Below are 17,751 nucleotides of genomic sequence, written 5' to 3'. Positions count from 1 at the left end.
CCAAAGATTCCCCCTTTTTATCCACAAGCCCACTTAGCCCGCACATCTGTCGTAGTCTCGTGGGAACACACACAACAATATGCTTCAACTTAGACACTTGTGTTTATGGCGAGTACGAGGCTCCTATTCAATTACTGCTGGAATCTGTTCGGGAGTTATTTACTAGACAAATGAGCACATCTGTGGCGCGACATCCACAATGACAAATAACTTTTAGAGTCTTTGATGCACAAACACTTAATATCGAGCTTCCTTTCCGCTGCTAATATGCAGAAGGACAGCAAAAACAAAATTGGTTTCTTTCATCGTTAATTAATAATTTGATGAGTCAAAGTCCTTATTAGATTGGTTTTTTTTAGCACACACAAACCCCACTACAATAGAATACAAAAAACACTTCCCTGGATTTCGTTCCAGCCATCACCAGACCTCCAGACACCCATTCTTTCATCCGCACTCGCAGACTCACACTCACACTCTGAAAGACAAAGAAATTAGCAAGAGAGAGAGTCGGGAGGCAGACAGGAGAGTGGTCCGGGAGGCTAATGTAACAACAGTCTCAATAAGCGGTAAATTGGATCGCTGTCTCTCCGCTCCCTGGAAGACACTCAAGCTGGTTGTGGTTTTTGTGTTTTCATCACCCTGAAGCTTCATCTTCAAGGGACGGGCGGTCACTAGACGTCTGCTGGGTATCCATGGAGCACCAGAAAGACCAGGAAGCAGCCCTTCTAAGCTCACCCCTTTGGGAATCTGGGCTGCCTTAACATTTACTCGAATACTGACCTGAAGTACTCTCTCACTCTTTCACTTTTATGCTACTTTTTACACATTTCTCGCACTATTTACTTCAGGACACATGACTTTTACTTGTAATTGACTGTTTTTGCTAAACCACCAGCGATTGTCCAGTCATATCTTAGCAACTGTAATGAGGCACAGCAGGCCTGTCAATCTTTGCATTTGAAGCGGTGTTAACGGCGCTCTAATGAGAACAATAATCTGTATTTCTGTTAGGAGGATGATGTCATTTTTTTTCTATCGCCTTTCCAACACCAAACCTCAAGAGCAAAATTGTAAGGATTGGAATAAACATTGTGTTTATCTTGTCTAATGTAAGCTGCAAATGTTAGCATGCACGGCTAACCTGTTTATTTTACAATAGAAACCTAGCATTACTTCCCAAGGCAAGGAGCATACTTTTTTTAACCTGACTACATTATTATGTAGAGACACAGGTTAGAAAACGCCCGGTTCAAGACCAACACATCGACTGTGTGGAGCCAAGCTGCTACGTCTCTGTCCTGCTCTTTGTTTGTTTTTTTGAAAGTTTACACCAGCATCCTCAGCAGAACCTGTTACCCGAGTTGTAATTATGTTTCCCAGACTCGCTGTTTAGTCTATCCTCAAAACCTTTTCACTTGTTGTAAGTTAAACATGTTGTTTGAAAATTCCAACAGTAAAGCAAAAGTTTTTACCTGTCCAAGTATATTCTTCTGTAGCATCCTATCAGGGTTATGTTGGAACAAAATTTAAGTTTTAAGGTTTAGTCATCCTGCAATACAAGAACAATACTGTTCATTTATTTATTTGAGTCTTCCACATGTATCATCGACTGTTGATGATGTTGACTTTTGCCTGGTAGGCTACTTGTAGTTGTAGCCTCAGTCCTTTAGCACAATTATATGTATTTAGCCATCATGTTCATATTTAAGACCCTTTGTCATTGTTAAAAAGTGAACTAAAACCAGTTAATTAGCCTAGTTAGCTACTGTAGCTACAGTTGATAAAATCTGTTAGCGTCATTTCAGCCAACAAAACTGATAGTTGTCAGCTTCAAATGAGAAGCCTGCTTTTGTGTTCCTTTTTGTGATATCAGAGACCGATTATTTCTGGAAAACTACAAATTCCTATTGGTAAATCTGTACTAATACGAAGGAGCTGAGTAGTATGCAGTAGTAATGCAATCAGGCTGGTTGATGGTGGCGTGAGCAGGCTCGGTGTCTCATTGGTCAAAAGTTCTTCCAACTACCAACAAGATTAGCCGGATGGTGTGTTTATTAAAACATACTGTTTCCATCCCTCTCCTCTATCACCCCCTTTACCCCCTGTCTGTGTGGATGGAGAGCAGATCCCATGTAATTAAGTTGCGGCAAATGAAGGCACTTAATGACAGGTTGCCATGGCAATAATGTAGGACGTTGCCATCGGGGCTGGCAGAGAAGTGTTTCTTAACTGCTTCACAGTTGTTGGACATGCTGACATGTGCACTCAAACACACTCTCACGCTCTCGTGTGAATACAAAGCAACCTTGTTTTCTGTCTGCTTCCTATTTTCACCGCTTGTTCATATTTTCTGTTTTTTACTCCGAACGTGACACGAGTGAGTCTTTCCAGTAGGGTACCACTTCACCTTTGTCGAGCGCTCGCTCTGTTGTCCTTTTTTTTTTAACTCTGTTTTCATTCACACTCACATACACACACATCGTACGTGGAGCAGAAATGCTCTCTCTCTCTCACGGGGATGGTTTTCCGCTCACAGATACTGCTCCTATCACGTGCACGCGCCTGGATTTTATGTGCGGGGGGGGTTTTGAGACTAATTAATCGCCATACGTTCATATACACAATGGAAGAGTGACACACAAGTGCAAGAAAAATCTAAATACACACGATCACAGCCTGCTGGCTCAGAGCTCAGCGGTGGTTTTTCCTCCACCAGCTCAAGGTCACAAGGACAAAACGAAGAGAGAGAGAGCTGTGAGACCGAACAGGAAAAAAAGAGGTAGAGAGGATGAAAAAGACAGCGAAAGCAAGATGAGGCCTCTGACCCGTGCTTTAAGTCCAAACCAGCGGGAGGTTCGAGGAAAGGAAGAGGAGGGAGGAAAGGAATAGGGAAGGAAGGGACTCGTGCAAACTCATCACCTCATTCAAATCTCTGAACCACTAACACTCCCTCCATAAAAAGAAAATGATCTCTGCTGGGGACAATCCCAGTCATCATAAGGTTGAGGTGCACAGCAGGTGCATCAGGTGGGAGGGATGCAACTGGCAGCAGTCACCTCGTAGCATGAATTTGCATCCTGTAAACCAGCAATTTGCTCGTGAGACGTGGTTGAAACTTCCTCGGGGGGGGAAAAAAAATGAGTTAAAAAGTGGAAAAAGTTCTTCCCGTGACAGCGCAAGTCAAATAGAAACACACAGAAAACATTTGCATCGTATTAAACGTGACGGAGACAGAAGATTTGACACACATGCATGAAAGTGTAGTGGTGAGATAAAACATGTTACAGGGCTGTTGCGTGTTAAATCCCCACATTGATATTCACTGCCATCAGATCTGGTCTGTTTTGTGGGCTGTAACTCTCACACACACACACACACACACACACACACATGCAAAAACACCGTCCAGGCAGACAGCTGGTGTGGAAATATGGGCTAAGATAGCTTCTTCGTCTCCATCGACAGGTGACGGAACGTCAATTCGAGGGCGTGCAGCTGTCGCCTGTTCACGCAACTTTGTCTGTGTGTGTGTGTGTGTGTGTGTGTGTGTGTGTGTGTGTATGCACGTGTGTATGTGCTGCACAGAATGTTATGCATGTAGGTGTGAAATGAGGGTGGGATTTTATCACAGGCTGTCATGTCCCCACACTTCATTAGAGCTCAGCTAAAGAAGAGACAAGTTAGCATCTCACAGGCAACATCAGCAATCATCATCAAGTGTGTGTGTGTCTGTGTGTGTTTGCGTATGTGTGTGTGTGTAAATGGTTTGCTTAGCTTCCAGCTTTTGCCCTGTCAGCTCAGTCCAGATTCACATGCACACGCCCTCGCAGAAGGCAGCATCAGCAATCAGTGTCACACTTCTGTAGGAGCTACAGTACATCCACAGTATCGTCGATAGAGCAGAGTGTCTGTGCATGTAGAGTGTGTGTGTGTGTGTGTGTGTGTGTGTGCATGTCGAGTATGTGTGTGTGTCCTTCAACCTTCACCTTGTATAGACAATGGCTAAATGAGAAATGATTTTCTGCCTCACCACTCTCTTAACCCCCAACCTAAACAACCTTTAGGGCTAATTATTTATTTTTTCCCACAGGAATAAAAAAATAACTGTTGGTGTTTATATTGATTAGTTAAAAACTGATAAAAAAAAAAAAAACCTCTTTAGAAATTAATAATAAAGACAGCTGTATGAAAACAGATCTTATGAAATCACATTGGCAGCACAAACGCTCGCTTCCCCCCTGCCCCCACTTTCTTATAAACCCTTGCGCATCATTAGCAGCTCATTTATTTGTGCTTTCTCCCCATTTTTCTCCCTCTTCCTTCACAGTGAAGCATATTTTCTGAGCTGTCGATGTCTCAAGATGATCTAGTTTACTGTTAATTGCTGTGATCAGTGTCCTCCTACAGCAGGAGGAAAAATAACAACTTTTGTGTTCATGGGGACAGAATATTTGGGTGAAAATAAGCCCTAAACAGACCCGCTCCTTGTAAAAAAAAAAATGAGGCTGTTTATCGGTGGAAATTGATTAAAAGAGAAAATGATGAGCCTTAATAATGCTGCTTCTCCCTCAGACCTGAATTTGCATGTTAGCTTTTAGGTGATTTTTTATTACCTCTGTGTGTGTGTGCATGTATGAGAGGCAGCCAGGGGGTAAAGAAGACATCTCTGTGTCCGTGTTTGGGGAAAAAGCAAGAAAGAGAGAAGAAATAAAGACAGAGGAGGACATGAGAGCCAAACAAAAATGTGATTGAGGGTGAAATCTGGCATCCGGTGACATAATAGAGGTTGACACTATGAAGGAGAATGTAAATGACCATCTCAAACATCTTCATATCTCTTTTACAACACTACACACACATACATGTCAACATTGCTGCACCCGTACACAAGCACTGGATCACATGGCTGCAACTAAAGATTCTTTTTCATTATAGATTAATCTGTCGATCCTCAATTAATTGATTAGTTGTTTGACCTAGAAAACGGTGAAAAATGTCGATCACTGATTCCCAAATGTCTTGTTTTGTCCCGACCAACAGTCCACAACACAGAGATATTCAGTTTACTGTCATAGAGGACCGAAAATGCCAGAAAATATTCACATTTAAGAAGCTGGAACCATTTTTTCTTTTAAAAAAATTACTCAAATTGATTATCAAAATAGTTGATAGGAATAGCTCTACTGTCAAAACACATAGTAAAGCACCATGCATGCAAATTTGAACACAGAGGGATGCACAGATTCACACTTTCTTTCTATTTCTGTCTTTTGCTGTCTCACACACACACACAAACACCCCCACACACACACTCACGCACACACATTCATAGACACTGAGCCAGCTGTGTGGTGGAAGCAGGTGTCACTCTCAGCTCATTACCCCTGGCAGAGTTGATCACCCTGTTTGGAGAGCAATAAGACACACCTCGCTGGAGAGATAGAGGGATGAGGGGGCATGAGGAGGGAGAGCGTGTTGGCCTCCTGCTTTAAGAGATAGAGGGATTGAGAAAGGTGGTGAGAAGAGGAGGCGGAGAGTGCAAGGGAGCATGTGGTGTGTGAGATAGCAGAGTGGGGGGGGGGGGGGGGTAGGAGAGTTGTGGGGATGGAGAAAAAGAGAGAGGAAAGTGGGAGTTGAACGAAGGAGGGAGAGATAAACAGGTGGAGAGGCTGAGAAGGGATAAAGTGGAGAAAAAAGATAGTATTGGAAGGGGGTAGTACATAATTAAATGGGAATTACAAGTCATTACAAATTGGACCTTTTAGCCATCCTTAATTTAATTGCTGGTATCTGGAAAAGCAACAAGTTCTTTAAGAAGTAGTCCTACAGCGCAAAACACATGAGCAGTGAGACGATCATATGGGTTTTAAACATACCGTCACATTAGCCAAACATAAGGAAAATAATTACCCCAAAGTGTCAAACAACACATCAGAATTTACAGACCAACTTCCTGTCTCAACTTTGACCTACCGTACTTGACGTAGTTGTGCGGGAACACAGCGATTCTCTAGATTAAGGGATAATAACCCGGATAAACTGTTGGCGTCTAAGACCCGAGTTGTAATAAACCATAATTTTGCCCCAAAAATGTACGACAGATGCTGTGAAGTTTTCACAGTAACCAGAGCTGAAACCACTGGAATGGGCGTTTCTCTTGACATTTCCCTGGAGGAATTTCTTCTCCCTCTTCTGTTTGGGTTTATGTCATAAAACGTGTAAATTTTGACGTGCTGTAAATGTGTTTGTGATGATAACTGTGTGTAGACGTAGCGCACAAGCCGTGTTTAACATCAATATTTGTTGAACTTTGCAATATTCAGTCATTCATCTAAAATCGTCAGTTGTAAAATAGAAAGCGTGGTGCATGTAGAGAGTGTTTTCCTCCGATTACAGAGGCTTTTTTTTTTTTTTTTTCTCAGTGTTTTGTTGTAAATATCATGTCCTTGTTTACGTCCCTGAACTCATCGCGCATGCATCTGTGTTGTGTCTCTGTAGGTATGACTACAAGGAGATGCTCCACAACTCCACCTTCTGTTTGGTGCCCCGCGGCAGACGACTGGGCTCCTTTCGCTTCCTCGAGGCGCTGCAGGTAAACAGGCAACAAACAAACACACACACACACACACCAACACACACACACACTCCTTTATGAGAAAGCAGTGCATGTGCTGTAAATTCATGCCCATCAGCGATATTACTGGGAAGAAAAAAAAGAAGCACTACCTACACTCAACCTCCCACTTTGTAGCACCATTGAAGCCATTTCATTAAGCATTAAAGGATCACTAAATCATTGCTACTTTCATTTTGAGTTTCATAGTGTAATTAATACAAACAAACAAGACCTTTACTGAAAGGATTAGCTGCCTCCTCCTGCCTCTTAAATACGTTTTATGTTGCAACACTGGAGGACAGTTTTGAAGATTAACTGTTAAATTGTTGCTGCCTTTGTGGAAATATTTGACAGTGAAATGATTGGACTGGTGATGGAAGAATAGAAATCTATTAGAAAACTCCTGGTTTTATCTGTAGTTTAACAATAATTTTGATCAGGCATCGGATAAAAAAAAAACTGTCATTGCCTTGATAATAGCTTACACAAAATAAAATGGTCACTGTTGAACCCTTGTGATTACAGTCATGATCCTGGTCTCTTCTGAAAGGTAACGCTTTGGATTTTTCCATTAAAGTATACGAATAAAGGCCTGTCCAAACCTTTGAAAATGGCAAAACGTCTTGGCAAAATCGATGAATTTCAATGGAATAGCTACAATCAGCGGAGCTGCTCGCGGGGGCGAAATAAATCACTGCAAATTATTTGTATCAAATGCAACTTTGGTGACGTTTAGAAGGAACAGAGAGTCTCAAATGGAGGAGGCTAATACAGCTTATTAGCTACTGTAGCTATAAATTGAACCACAAAAGAGAAATAGTTTGCAATCATCTTTTGAATAAACTGTGAATTTGTAACTAGCTTGGAGTGGTTTTGTCTCTCTTCAGTACCTCTTTATTGAATGAAGTGATGTACAATCCTGAGAACAATAGAAAGAAGTTTAACTAGCTATAGAGAGTGACTAGCGTTAGCATATTCTTGGCCCGGCCAGCGTGTTAGCCTGCAAGTCGCTACATCACCAAGCTATTTTGTGAAGGCGGGCGGATGAATTTTACTGTAACACTTTCTGCTGTGACTAAGCCTTTAGCTAAAGTGATAATGATCCAAATTTACAGGAACAAAAATGATAAAAATCTCATCTTTGCTGGTTTGTTTTGTCTGCATTCCAGTGACACAATAAGCAACTGTTATCACAATGATATCGGGATCTTAACATGGTTTACACAGATCCATGAGACTATGTATAGTTGAGGTCGAGTGAGGATTTAACCCGATTAGGAGTCAACAGCACTACATGTACTGTGCTGTAGTACCTTGCCATATGACCATAATATCCACCTATTCCACCTCTCTAGAATGATTTCCTAATATTGGATCTACTCCTGCCTGTTGAAATCTGCACACTTTAGCTCTCTTCATTTCCCCGCTCATCCATTTCTGTAACTGCACTGCACTCTCCTGCATTACTACTGCACTGTCCTTTACCTCTCCTTACCGTACACCGCCACAGAGTGCACCCTCATAAGTGTGCTTATCTCACTATCAGCTGCCACGCACACATCACAGCGCACTTTACTCAGGAGGGAAATACGCCTTCTCTCCTCTCTCCTATCCTTCCCTATACTCCCATCTTTTCTCTCCATCTTCCTTCTCCATTTGTCTGACTCACTCCATCCATCAACTCACACCGTTCCAGAGGAAGACGCAGGGAGAGTATTTACAGGCTTTGGTCTTAGTGCATGAGAAAGCAATTCCTAATAGAGGTCAACTCTGTGTGTGTGTGTGTGTGTGTGTGTGTGTGTGTGTGTGTGTGTGTGTGTGTGTGTGTGTGTGTGTGTGTGTGTGTGTATATCTGTATGCATGGGATCGTGTGCTTTATTGTGTGTTTGTTGAAGAAACCACAGCAGAGCCCGAGGGCCAGTTCTGGTTGAGCTGACACCTTTATGACCTGGGAGTGACAAGGCCGTCATTACATCAAACTCCCACCACGAACACACACACGCACGCATACGTACACACAAGCACACACACACCAGCTGTTGCCTCTATTTCTCTACCTCTCATCCCTCCATCCCTCTGCCACTCCTTTGCCAAAGGTCACATTCAGCTTCATTACCTTCCCCTCCTTTCATCTTTTTTTATATCTATTTATTCACTTTGTTCTGCCTTTTGATCTTTTTTAATTCCCTCCCTCTCCTCTTTTTATCATTCCTCCCGCTCGCCTCCTCAGAGTAATTAACTCTCCTGCACCTGAAGTTACCGTTTTAATATTGATGTGTCAATAGGTGCAGCTTTAAAACAACAACAATAAAAAAAAAAAACACAAATGGCCGTTCAGCGGCGAGCGCGTTCACTTGAGATCGAATCAACACAATCTGAGCAGACACAGTGTTGTTTTCTTTGATTATTCAGGCTTATAAATGCCGTAAATATTTTTTAGAAATCAAATAAAAACAAAGAGAATCGGGAACAGATCTATTAAGCATGTAATTAAGAAATTCTTTTTGTGCGTGTTTGAGTTCTTGTGGTTCGCAAATGTTGCAGCACAATGAATAAATGTTTTTTTTTGGGTTTAGATAAATCCAAGCTGCCTGTTTGCATGTCTGGAGCTTAGTCACAACTTTAAACTATTATTGTCAGTACAAAATGTTTGTGATCTAATTTCCCAAGAATGGATGCTAATTTCTACCATATCCATGTATTTATATTAGGCCTGCAACTAATGATTATTTTCTTTGTTGATTAATCTGCCAAATATTTTTTTGATTAATCAATTTACCGTTTGGTCTATTAAATGTCAGAAAATTGTGAAATGTGAATACTTTCCCACAGGCCGAGTTGGTGTCCGACCAGCAGCCCAAAACCCAAAGACATTCAGTCTACCATCAAAAAGAAAATCATAAAAACCTGACATTTGAGAAATTAGAACCAGAAAATGTTTTTGCTTTTAAAATATTACTAAAACGATAATTTGATCATCAAAATGCTTGCCTTTCTGTCGAATGACTAATAATCAACAAATCATTACAGCTCTAATTTTTTTACTAGTCATCATTGTATTGCATTCCTTTCTATGTGACTATACGCTGCCGGCCTGCTTATCTCGATTGTACTGCATGTTTATTTTTGTGTATCTGAGCACTAACCTGTGCAAAGCTCATATTGTATCTTAAATTTTGTAACTATAACCCAAACAACATGTATGCATACAGTGTTTAGGTTATATCCAAGCTCATAATTGTGTACTGTTAAGTATGCATACTACAGCTGCACTTTAAAAAAACAAAACATTAAAGCTGCACTAGTTCATATTTTTATATTAACAAAGGGTCACATGACTATGTGTAATGTGAAGGGAGTCTCTCGCAGTGATGACTCCACAGATAATTTATAACCTGATGTCACAGTTCCCCTCAGCTCTATAGAGCGTTTTAGCATCTTTCAGCTCATTGTTTTGGTTTTACAGCCTGCAACTTTAATGTTTGGTTGAATCTCACCTCACTCTCATTAAGCAGGCAGCTGTTTTCTTTTAAAAAGTTTTGATAAGCCCCCTGTACGCTACCTGCTGACACCAAACAACAGACAATGTTAAGATAATTATAATAGTTAGCAACTAAAGAGCCAGATATTTCCCTCAGGAAGAAGTGGAGCCCAAAACAGAATTAACAGGAGAGAATGTAATGACCGTTAAAGTTTGACCTGTTTCTGCTGGTTGTATAAATAAGCAGCTGTTAAGACATTTGGTAGGTGAAAGTATGTCAATGTAGTGTTTACAGCTCGTTCCGCTGCCCATAAATGGCCTAAAAAATCTACTAAGAGAGCTCTTAGCACATTATGTAACTTTGCCATTTCCTTTAATAGTCTTTAGTTTCTGTCATTTAAAAATGTGTTAGGACACAATCTAGCATACAGTTCAATAAGTTCAGCGTTTCTCGTGTACTTTAGATAGATTTAAATCTGCGCAATTACCATTTTTAGCCTCCTATTGTGTCCTAGTCCCTGCTTTTCCCTCTCGGTTTTTAAAGTTCAGCTGTTTGATGAGCTTTCTGCTCTGAAACAGCATCTTGTCTGTAGCTGATTAAGTTGGCATCTATAAAGCCATGAGTTATAAAAAGAAGCTGCTATTATGGACTTTGTGCTGCATATATATATAGTTTTGACTACCCTACTTGGCTGCTACAAGCCTCACCACTGATTTTATTTTTCCATTGTGCGGTATGTCCAAATCACGCCAAAGAAGCTCGACAATAAAAAAAAAAAAGAATCCAATTTCTGCTAAATGAGAGATTTAGGTATGAACACACAGGGTCACGGACAGACGCAGACGGATCAATTATAATAGTGAATTTATATGAAAAGAGACGCTTTAATAATCGGGATCAATATGTAGTATAGCAGTCATGATTTAGCCGGAGCAATGATTGTGTTTGTAAAGGATCATGTCCAAGCTTCCCTCTCTGTCTGTCTGTCTGTGTGTGTGTGTGTGTGTGCGTCTCTCTCAGGCTGCATGTGTGCCGGTGATGCTGAGTAACGGCTGGGAGCTGCCTTTCTCCGAGATCATCGACTGGAACACAGCTGCAGTCATCGGCGACGAGAGGCTCCTGCTGCAGGTAACGGCCCGTAGACGCACTCGCACAAAACCACATGATCTGTATATGACCTGAAAACCACAGTATACCAGATAAAAGAAACAGCAGCGATCCCACGCCCCGAAATGAAAACCCATATCTCTTTAAAAAAATATTCAAAATCCTGTTTTGTTTTCCGTCGGAGTCGCTTTCATCTGAGCAAAATTCCAGGCTGCATACCAAGTCCTTGAGTGCATGAAAATGTCACTCAAAGTCTCATATAGTTATATCAGAGGGCAAGTAAATAGAACGAGCAAAATGTATTTTGGCTGGAATTGCTCGAACTTCATGGGAGGAAAAGTAATTATATGCCCATTAAATCTTAATTTGAATGAAGTGTATAATAATATTGTTTGACATTGAGTTTTATAACGTAGGAGGAGCTCCATCTCAGCTCACTCTGTGTAGCAGCATCAAGCCATCCCAGATCTATCTGTGGATCTGTGTGACTGGCTGAGGTGCATCCAACATGATGGACAACATACAGTATAGTATGTGTGTGTATATATGTGGAATAACTGTAGTTAGGAAATATACTTTTGAAAAATACTGCACTTCTTCAATAAAAATGGAAATACACTATTTACTAAAGAGTTGATTTAAAAAAAAAAAAAAAAAAAGTGTTTTTTTGCCTTCACCTTCACAAATAAACTCACACAAGCACTAAAGTGCAGAACTCTTTGAAGGAAAGTATAAAAGCATCCAACAAATGGCTGCTACAGCATTTTTAGCCTCTCTTCCTTCACGCTCTTTGATGACTGTTAGTTTCTGTTGCCTTTATTTTCTGTAAATCCCTTCTGTTGTTTGCTTCATTCCCTTTGACGTTCTTTTGTCTACTGTAAATGCTACACAGCAATATTTTTTTTTTTTTTACTCTCGGATCCCACGTTTCCAAACGGTCAGCACTCATAAACCTGAAAGAATTGATTTGCAGTTTTGACTTTCCCTCAAGGATTTGAGACTTGATTTAAGCTTAGCTTTGGCAAGATTTGAACCCCTACTTGTGTTTATTGACTCGACTTGACTTGGACTTGCCATAAAAGACTTAAAAAATATCTCTACTGTCGGTGCTACCCCCACAAACCTGCAATATCTTTTTCAGCTTACAGTCTACAAGGCTGCTGCACCTTCATGTGCTTTTAGTGTATCTTTGGGACCAGTTTTCTTCCTGTCACCACATTTTATGTCTCAGTTCAGTATTTAAAAAAAGCAGCTTTAGGACTGAGCGCTGATTGACTCGCTCTTTTGTTGTTTGCAGATTCCAACCACGGTTCACTCCATCCACCAGGATAAGATCCTGTCCCTCAGACAGCAGACTCAGTTCCTGTGGGAGGCGTACTTCTCCTCCGTGGAAAAGATAGTGCTGACCACACTGGAGGTGAGGATTCAAGACACAAACACCTGCCCCTTCGGCTTCTCTGGCTTTCCTCCGCCTCTCCCCTACTCGTCCATCATCAATCTCTCTCTCAGAGGTCTGCCTCGTCACAACAGCAGACGCTCTACGATCTTCCGCTTTATTCTCAGGTCTCTCTTCTCTTCGGTGCAAGGCTGTAAGCAAAGCGGTCTTTTACAGAGAGCAGAAAAATTTAATTTCACCACATTTTCACAGAGAGCAGCTCTAGCCTCCACTAAGTTCCTCTCTGACACTGGAATCTCTACTCAGACTATGTCAATACAAATTCTATAATAGTGGAGTCAATGGAAAAAGTAGTAGTTGAACTGGTAGTAAAGCTAGTGGAGTTACAGTAGTAGTAGTCTTGTTAGTTGAATTGGTTGTAGCAGCAGAGACAATACTAGTGGTAGCAGGTTTAGAAACATGGAAGCTGCAATGAACACAGCACTCAGCTGTTACAGCTTTCATGGAGCAATTTGTTTAGAGAGAGTAGAGATTTAATCCCACCAGGTAGTTATTTTGGTGGGGATTCAAGCCAGTGACCTTTCAGGAGTATTCCACCCAAAATAATTAATTAGGAAAACCTTGTTGTTTGTGAATAACTGTCTAACTGTCTGTTAAACTGTTTGAAACTGCCTGTGAGTGTGGCCATTAGGAACATCTATAAACACTCGCCGTCAGATGTTTTTCTGATGACACATCGAGTTAATTTCAAGCGTCCTCCAGCCTTTAAGCTAACCAGTTTGTGAGCTAGGCTGAAGTTATTCTGACCGACGGAAGATCAGGATGGATGGATGATTAAGATGGAGGCAATGTGTTAAACCGTATTTTGGCAAAAATATTAGTGTTTTCTAAGGAAAGGTTGATCCTTTTTTCCCACCATGAAAAACAGGTCACCGTTGGGATCCGTTCAATCCAAACTGACTACAGCTGCTGTTTTGGTGAAGGACAAAAAAAATAAAAAATAAAAACTTTTCACAGCAGCTTTTCAAGCCTACAAGAGCTGTGTTCTTCATACTCAAAAGCCTTTTTGGGTGGAGTATCACTCTGAGTTCAGAAGCCTTCCTCTTTCCACTGACCTCATATTGTCATGCGTAACCACTTTGTTAACAATAACCCAGTTTAGGGAATATGTGCCTGGAAAAAACAATTTATCCACCCAATCCCCGTCCCTCATTATTCAGTTTAAACAAGTTGTTTATAGATGCAGGGATAACACCTGGGCTTACTGCTAGCTTTATGCTGTGGTTACAAATGTCTCCTCCTTCCTGCCTCTTCTCTCATCGAAGTATCCTATCACGCATTTAATTTCCTCTCTTACTGCGTAGCTAAAGCCTCGGAGCAAGATTCCCTTCAATGCAACAATTGTATTTACTGTATAACCTCCCGAATCTTACATCTGAATTTGACTTTTACGCACTCACACACACACACACACACACACACAAGCACTTAAACACGCTCTCAATACACAGCGCACGTAATCTTTCCCGGCTTCAGTATCTAGAGTCTGCTTGATTTTAGCTAGTGCTACATCTGTGGTCTGTTTGTTATCTAGTCTGTCTCACTGTGAGCTATTACACACACACACACACACACACACACACGCACGCGCGCAGAGTCAGAGACACATCTCCATATGTCAAGGTATGTCAGCCCAGATACACATGGCACCACCCAGGCATAACCTTGCTGACACGCTGTCACCCTGCACTAAAGAGCAAGGTGACACGGCAAAAGCCTGTGATTCAGTGTGTGTTCGTGTGTGTGTGTGTGTGTGTGTGTGTGTGTGCGTGTGCGAGCGTGTGTGCATTCACATGGAATCCAACGAGGGCTAAACGCTTAATCCTGACTGACTGTCCTGTAAAAAGAGCGACAGAAGAGAGGTGAGTGGAGGAAGAGAGGGTGAAGAGGAGAAGGGGGTGACATGTAAATGGCGTTGCCGTGGCAGCCCCCTGAGATAACGAGCGACATGGTTTATTCATCCTGTCGAGCATGCCCACCCCCGCCTCCCCCCCCCATCCCCACTCCTCACTACAGATCTTGTGATGAAACACACACACACACACACACTCTCAAAACACACACTCACTCCCGATATCTTGACAGATTGAATCTCCTCGTACACATTCACAAACACATTTGCCGCTTCTTTATTGACTTCGCACATCCACTTCAAACTCTGTGTGCGCGCGCGCGCGTGTGTGTGTGTGTGTAGAAATGGCAAGCTGGCAGGAAACATGAGTTCATCCCATCATACGGTGTTTCCTGTCAGGAAGCGGACACGTTTCGACCAATCACAAGGTCAATATAGCCGGAACTGTGCTGCTGGTACACCTATTAAACTCACCTATTAAAGCCAAGCTCACAGTGCGCTCCGGGAGAGCCAGGATTTATCTATCATGCTCTAATTGGTTGATTGTGGCTGTTCGGAGGTGAGATTGAGTCGTCCATCATGTCCCGACTGAGGGCTGCCGACGGAGGAGGAGCTGCAGCCAAGCGAGCAAAATTGCCCCTCATAAGGTGTAAGGGCCCCGGGTTTTTAAGGTGGCAGGCAGTGTTTTTATAGAGAAGTTAACGGATTCCGAGTTAATCTGTTCAGCTGAGGCAAATGGTTATCGACTGCCCTCGGGGACAAGGCTTGGGAGAGTTTAAAAAAAAAAAAAAACTCAGTGGCTTTTTTTTCTTTCTCTTTCTTCACCTCCCCCCCCCCCCCGCCTCCCTATGATGAATTTTTATGTTGCTTTGTCAATATTATTACAGCGAGGCACCTCCAGCTATATTAACTTCTTACAATTCGAACAGCTATCAGCTGCTCACTCATCTCCCACTGCTGCAAATCACTTGACCACCTGACTCTCTTTACCTCTTTCTTTAAATACATATATGTATACAGTATATATACAGTGTGTGTATATACATATATATATATATATATATATATATATATCCCCGTCCTTTGAGTCACCAAGCCAACAGCCGTCACCTCCCGATTCAATAGCGGCCATAAAACACGGCCACAAACCTGTGTCTGTTTTTACTGAGGCAATTTAGCATGGCTCAAGGGCACAGCAGCAATATCTCTTTTCTCTGCCTGCCCGTTCAGCAGAGGCCGACGGCGAGCTGCAGCTGGGGAAAATAGTGGCCATTCTCATGTCTGACTGTTTGACTGACTGCTCTATTTGGGCACAGAAAGGATCGGGGTAGGCCTGACTGACTGCTGCTTAGATACAGCAGATGACTTTGTCTGTGTTTTGCTCTTTTTTTTGTGTGTGTGTGACTGACCGACACAGATGCCTTTTGACTCGCTGATCTGTTTAAGGCGTCTGAGCGGTATAAAAAAAAAAAAAAAGAGCTGCGGAGGAAATATTACACAGTAACATAGATTTCTTTCAGGTTTTGCTTTGTGCCGCGGCGTTTCACTCTTGACACGATCAATAGCTGTTATTGAGGTGATACAAAGCAGATATTTGGGAAGCGTAGCCGGCTTCTAAACTTTCATCTCACGCCCGCAGACTCACTTCTCAAACAGTTTTGCACCTTCTCTAAGTCGCTGACTTAGGTTTTGAATACTCCTCTGAATATAACTCTGGATTCTGAAATGGGGTTATTGTAAGCGAGAGCATTAGCTGTGTTGATATTCATTCACATTTATGACTATCTGCTTCTTGGCGTTTTTGTGTGAAATCTCATTTTGGTAGTGTGAAATGTTTTATAGGTGTGATTACGAGGATCATTGATCAAATCCTTAATATTTCACCCATAATAATCTGAAAGGCAAAAGTTTGCTCCTTTATGGGTGCAAATATTTCAGATTTTTATGATTCCTCAGAGATCTGAGAGGAATATTATTAATTGTCCTAAAAAGGGAAAGTCTTACAAATCAGCTGGGATGGCAGGTCGGCCTGTGCATTACAGAGACTGTGCTGTAATTAAAAGCGCACAGGTTTGATCCTGCCAACATCGTGTGTCTGTCAAAGTAACTCAGATCTCGGTGCATTCATTTCAACGTCCCCATTGAACAGCTTCAAAGTTCAAAAGATCAAACTTTTTTCAGTATCAGTATAATCTGTAACTTCTTGATGTTAAACTGTTGGAAAAATAAATATTGTAGATATTCTGTCGACCGTTTAATACGCACTTCTTTATAATTCAGCATGAAATATTTGGTATTTTTAGGAACTTTTGCATAATGCAATAAAGCTTTTAATTGAATGAATTTTAAATTAAGCCGTGTGCCTAATAATTGTCCACACATCATGAATTTATGATAACGATTGTGCCAAAATATGCATTTTGGTAAAAAGGTTAATAATAGAGGATTGAGGAGATTGAAGAAGAGTGTACAATATTCAACACCCCGATATCTGTAAAATCTCTGTTCAGATAAGGAAAAAAAACTCCACAAAAACTCTTTAACAGGGAAAAAAAGGAGGAAGAAAAGCAACAGAGGAGGATGGACCGACATGTAATAAAAGCCACATGTAGCCTAGAGAGTAGACAAAAGTATTGGTGAGTAAAACTATGAAAAAAGAAAGAACAGTTAGATTTATTAAAAGACATGAGAGTTTGATTGACTTGACTTTCATTTTTCCTGTAATTGGAAAAAATGGTTTAAACTCAACATATAAATGTGACATGCACTTGACACTTTATGTAGATTCAAGAAAAACAATCAACAAGATCTTATTTGTAGTTTATTTGTAGTTTTAATGTTTGTTTCTCGCTGTTTCTGTGTGCAGATCATCCAGGACCGCGTGCTGGAACACGGCTCCAGGAGCAGCCTGATGTGGAACAGTCACCCCGGAGGACTCTTCGCCCTGCCGCAGTACTCCGGCTACCTGGGAGACTTCCCCTTCTACTACGCCACGCTGGGTCAGTAACACACACACGCAAACATCACGCTTCTACACACCTGTGCAGCTATGAACTGATCCTCATCATCCATCACCCCCAACCTCCAAATGTTTGTCCTAATTTTTGTACAAGAGAAGACTTTATCGTAGATTTCTATCTGGCTGCGGCTGAGAATTTAAACCTTGTCCGAACCGCAGAAATATGGCCTTCACCCCCTGATCTACTGCCCTCCTCCAATGGCTGTGTCTAGCAGC

At 41.6% G+C, this 17,751-nt stretch overlaps 1 protein-coding gene across 1 annotated transcript in view; it reads left to right on the top strand.

Moving 5' to 3' along the window:
- The window catches only part of ext1b (exostosin glycosyltransferase 1b), a 116,376-nt gene that overhangs the window by 74,723 nt on the left and 23,902 nt on the right, over positions 1–17,751 (top strand). Inside the window, exons 2-5 of the mRNA XM_044335185.1 lie at positions 6,502–6,595; positions 11,122–11,229; positions 12,506–12,625; positions 17,383–17,515. Coding sequence (XP_044191120.1) covers positions 6,502–6,595; positions 11,122–11,229; positions 12,506–12,625; positions 17,383–17,515 — 455 coding nt within the window. The remainder of the gene's footprint in view (positions 1–6,501; positions 6,596–11,121; positions 11,230–12,505; positions 12,626–17,382; positions 17,516–17,751) is intronic.

This window comes from Thunnus albacares, chromosome 19 (genome assembly GCF_914725855.1).
Source record: "Thunnus albacares chromosome 19, fThuAlb1.1, whole genome shotgun sequence".
NCBI lineage: Eukaryota > Metazoa > Chordata > Actinopteri > Scombriformes > Scombridae > Thunnus > Thunnus albacares.
Note: the sequence above shows the minus strand (reverse complement) of the source record. Positions and strands in the feature narration are given on the sequence as shown.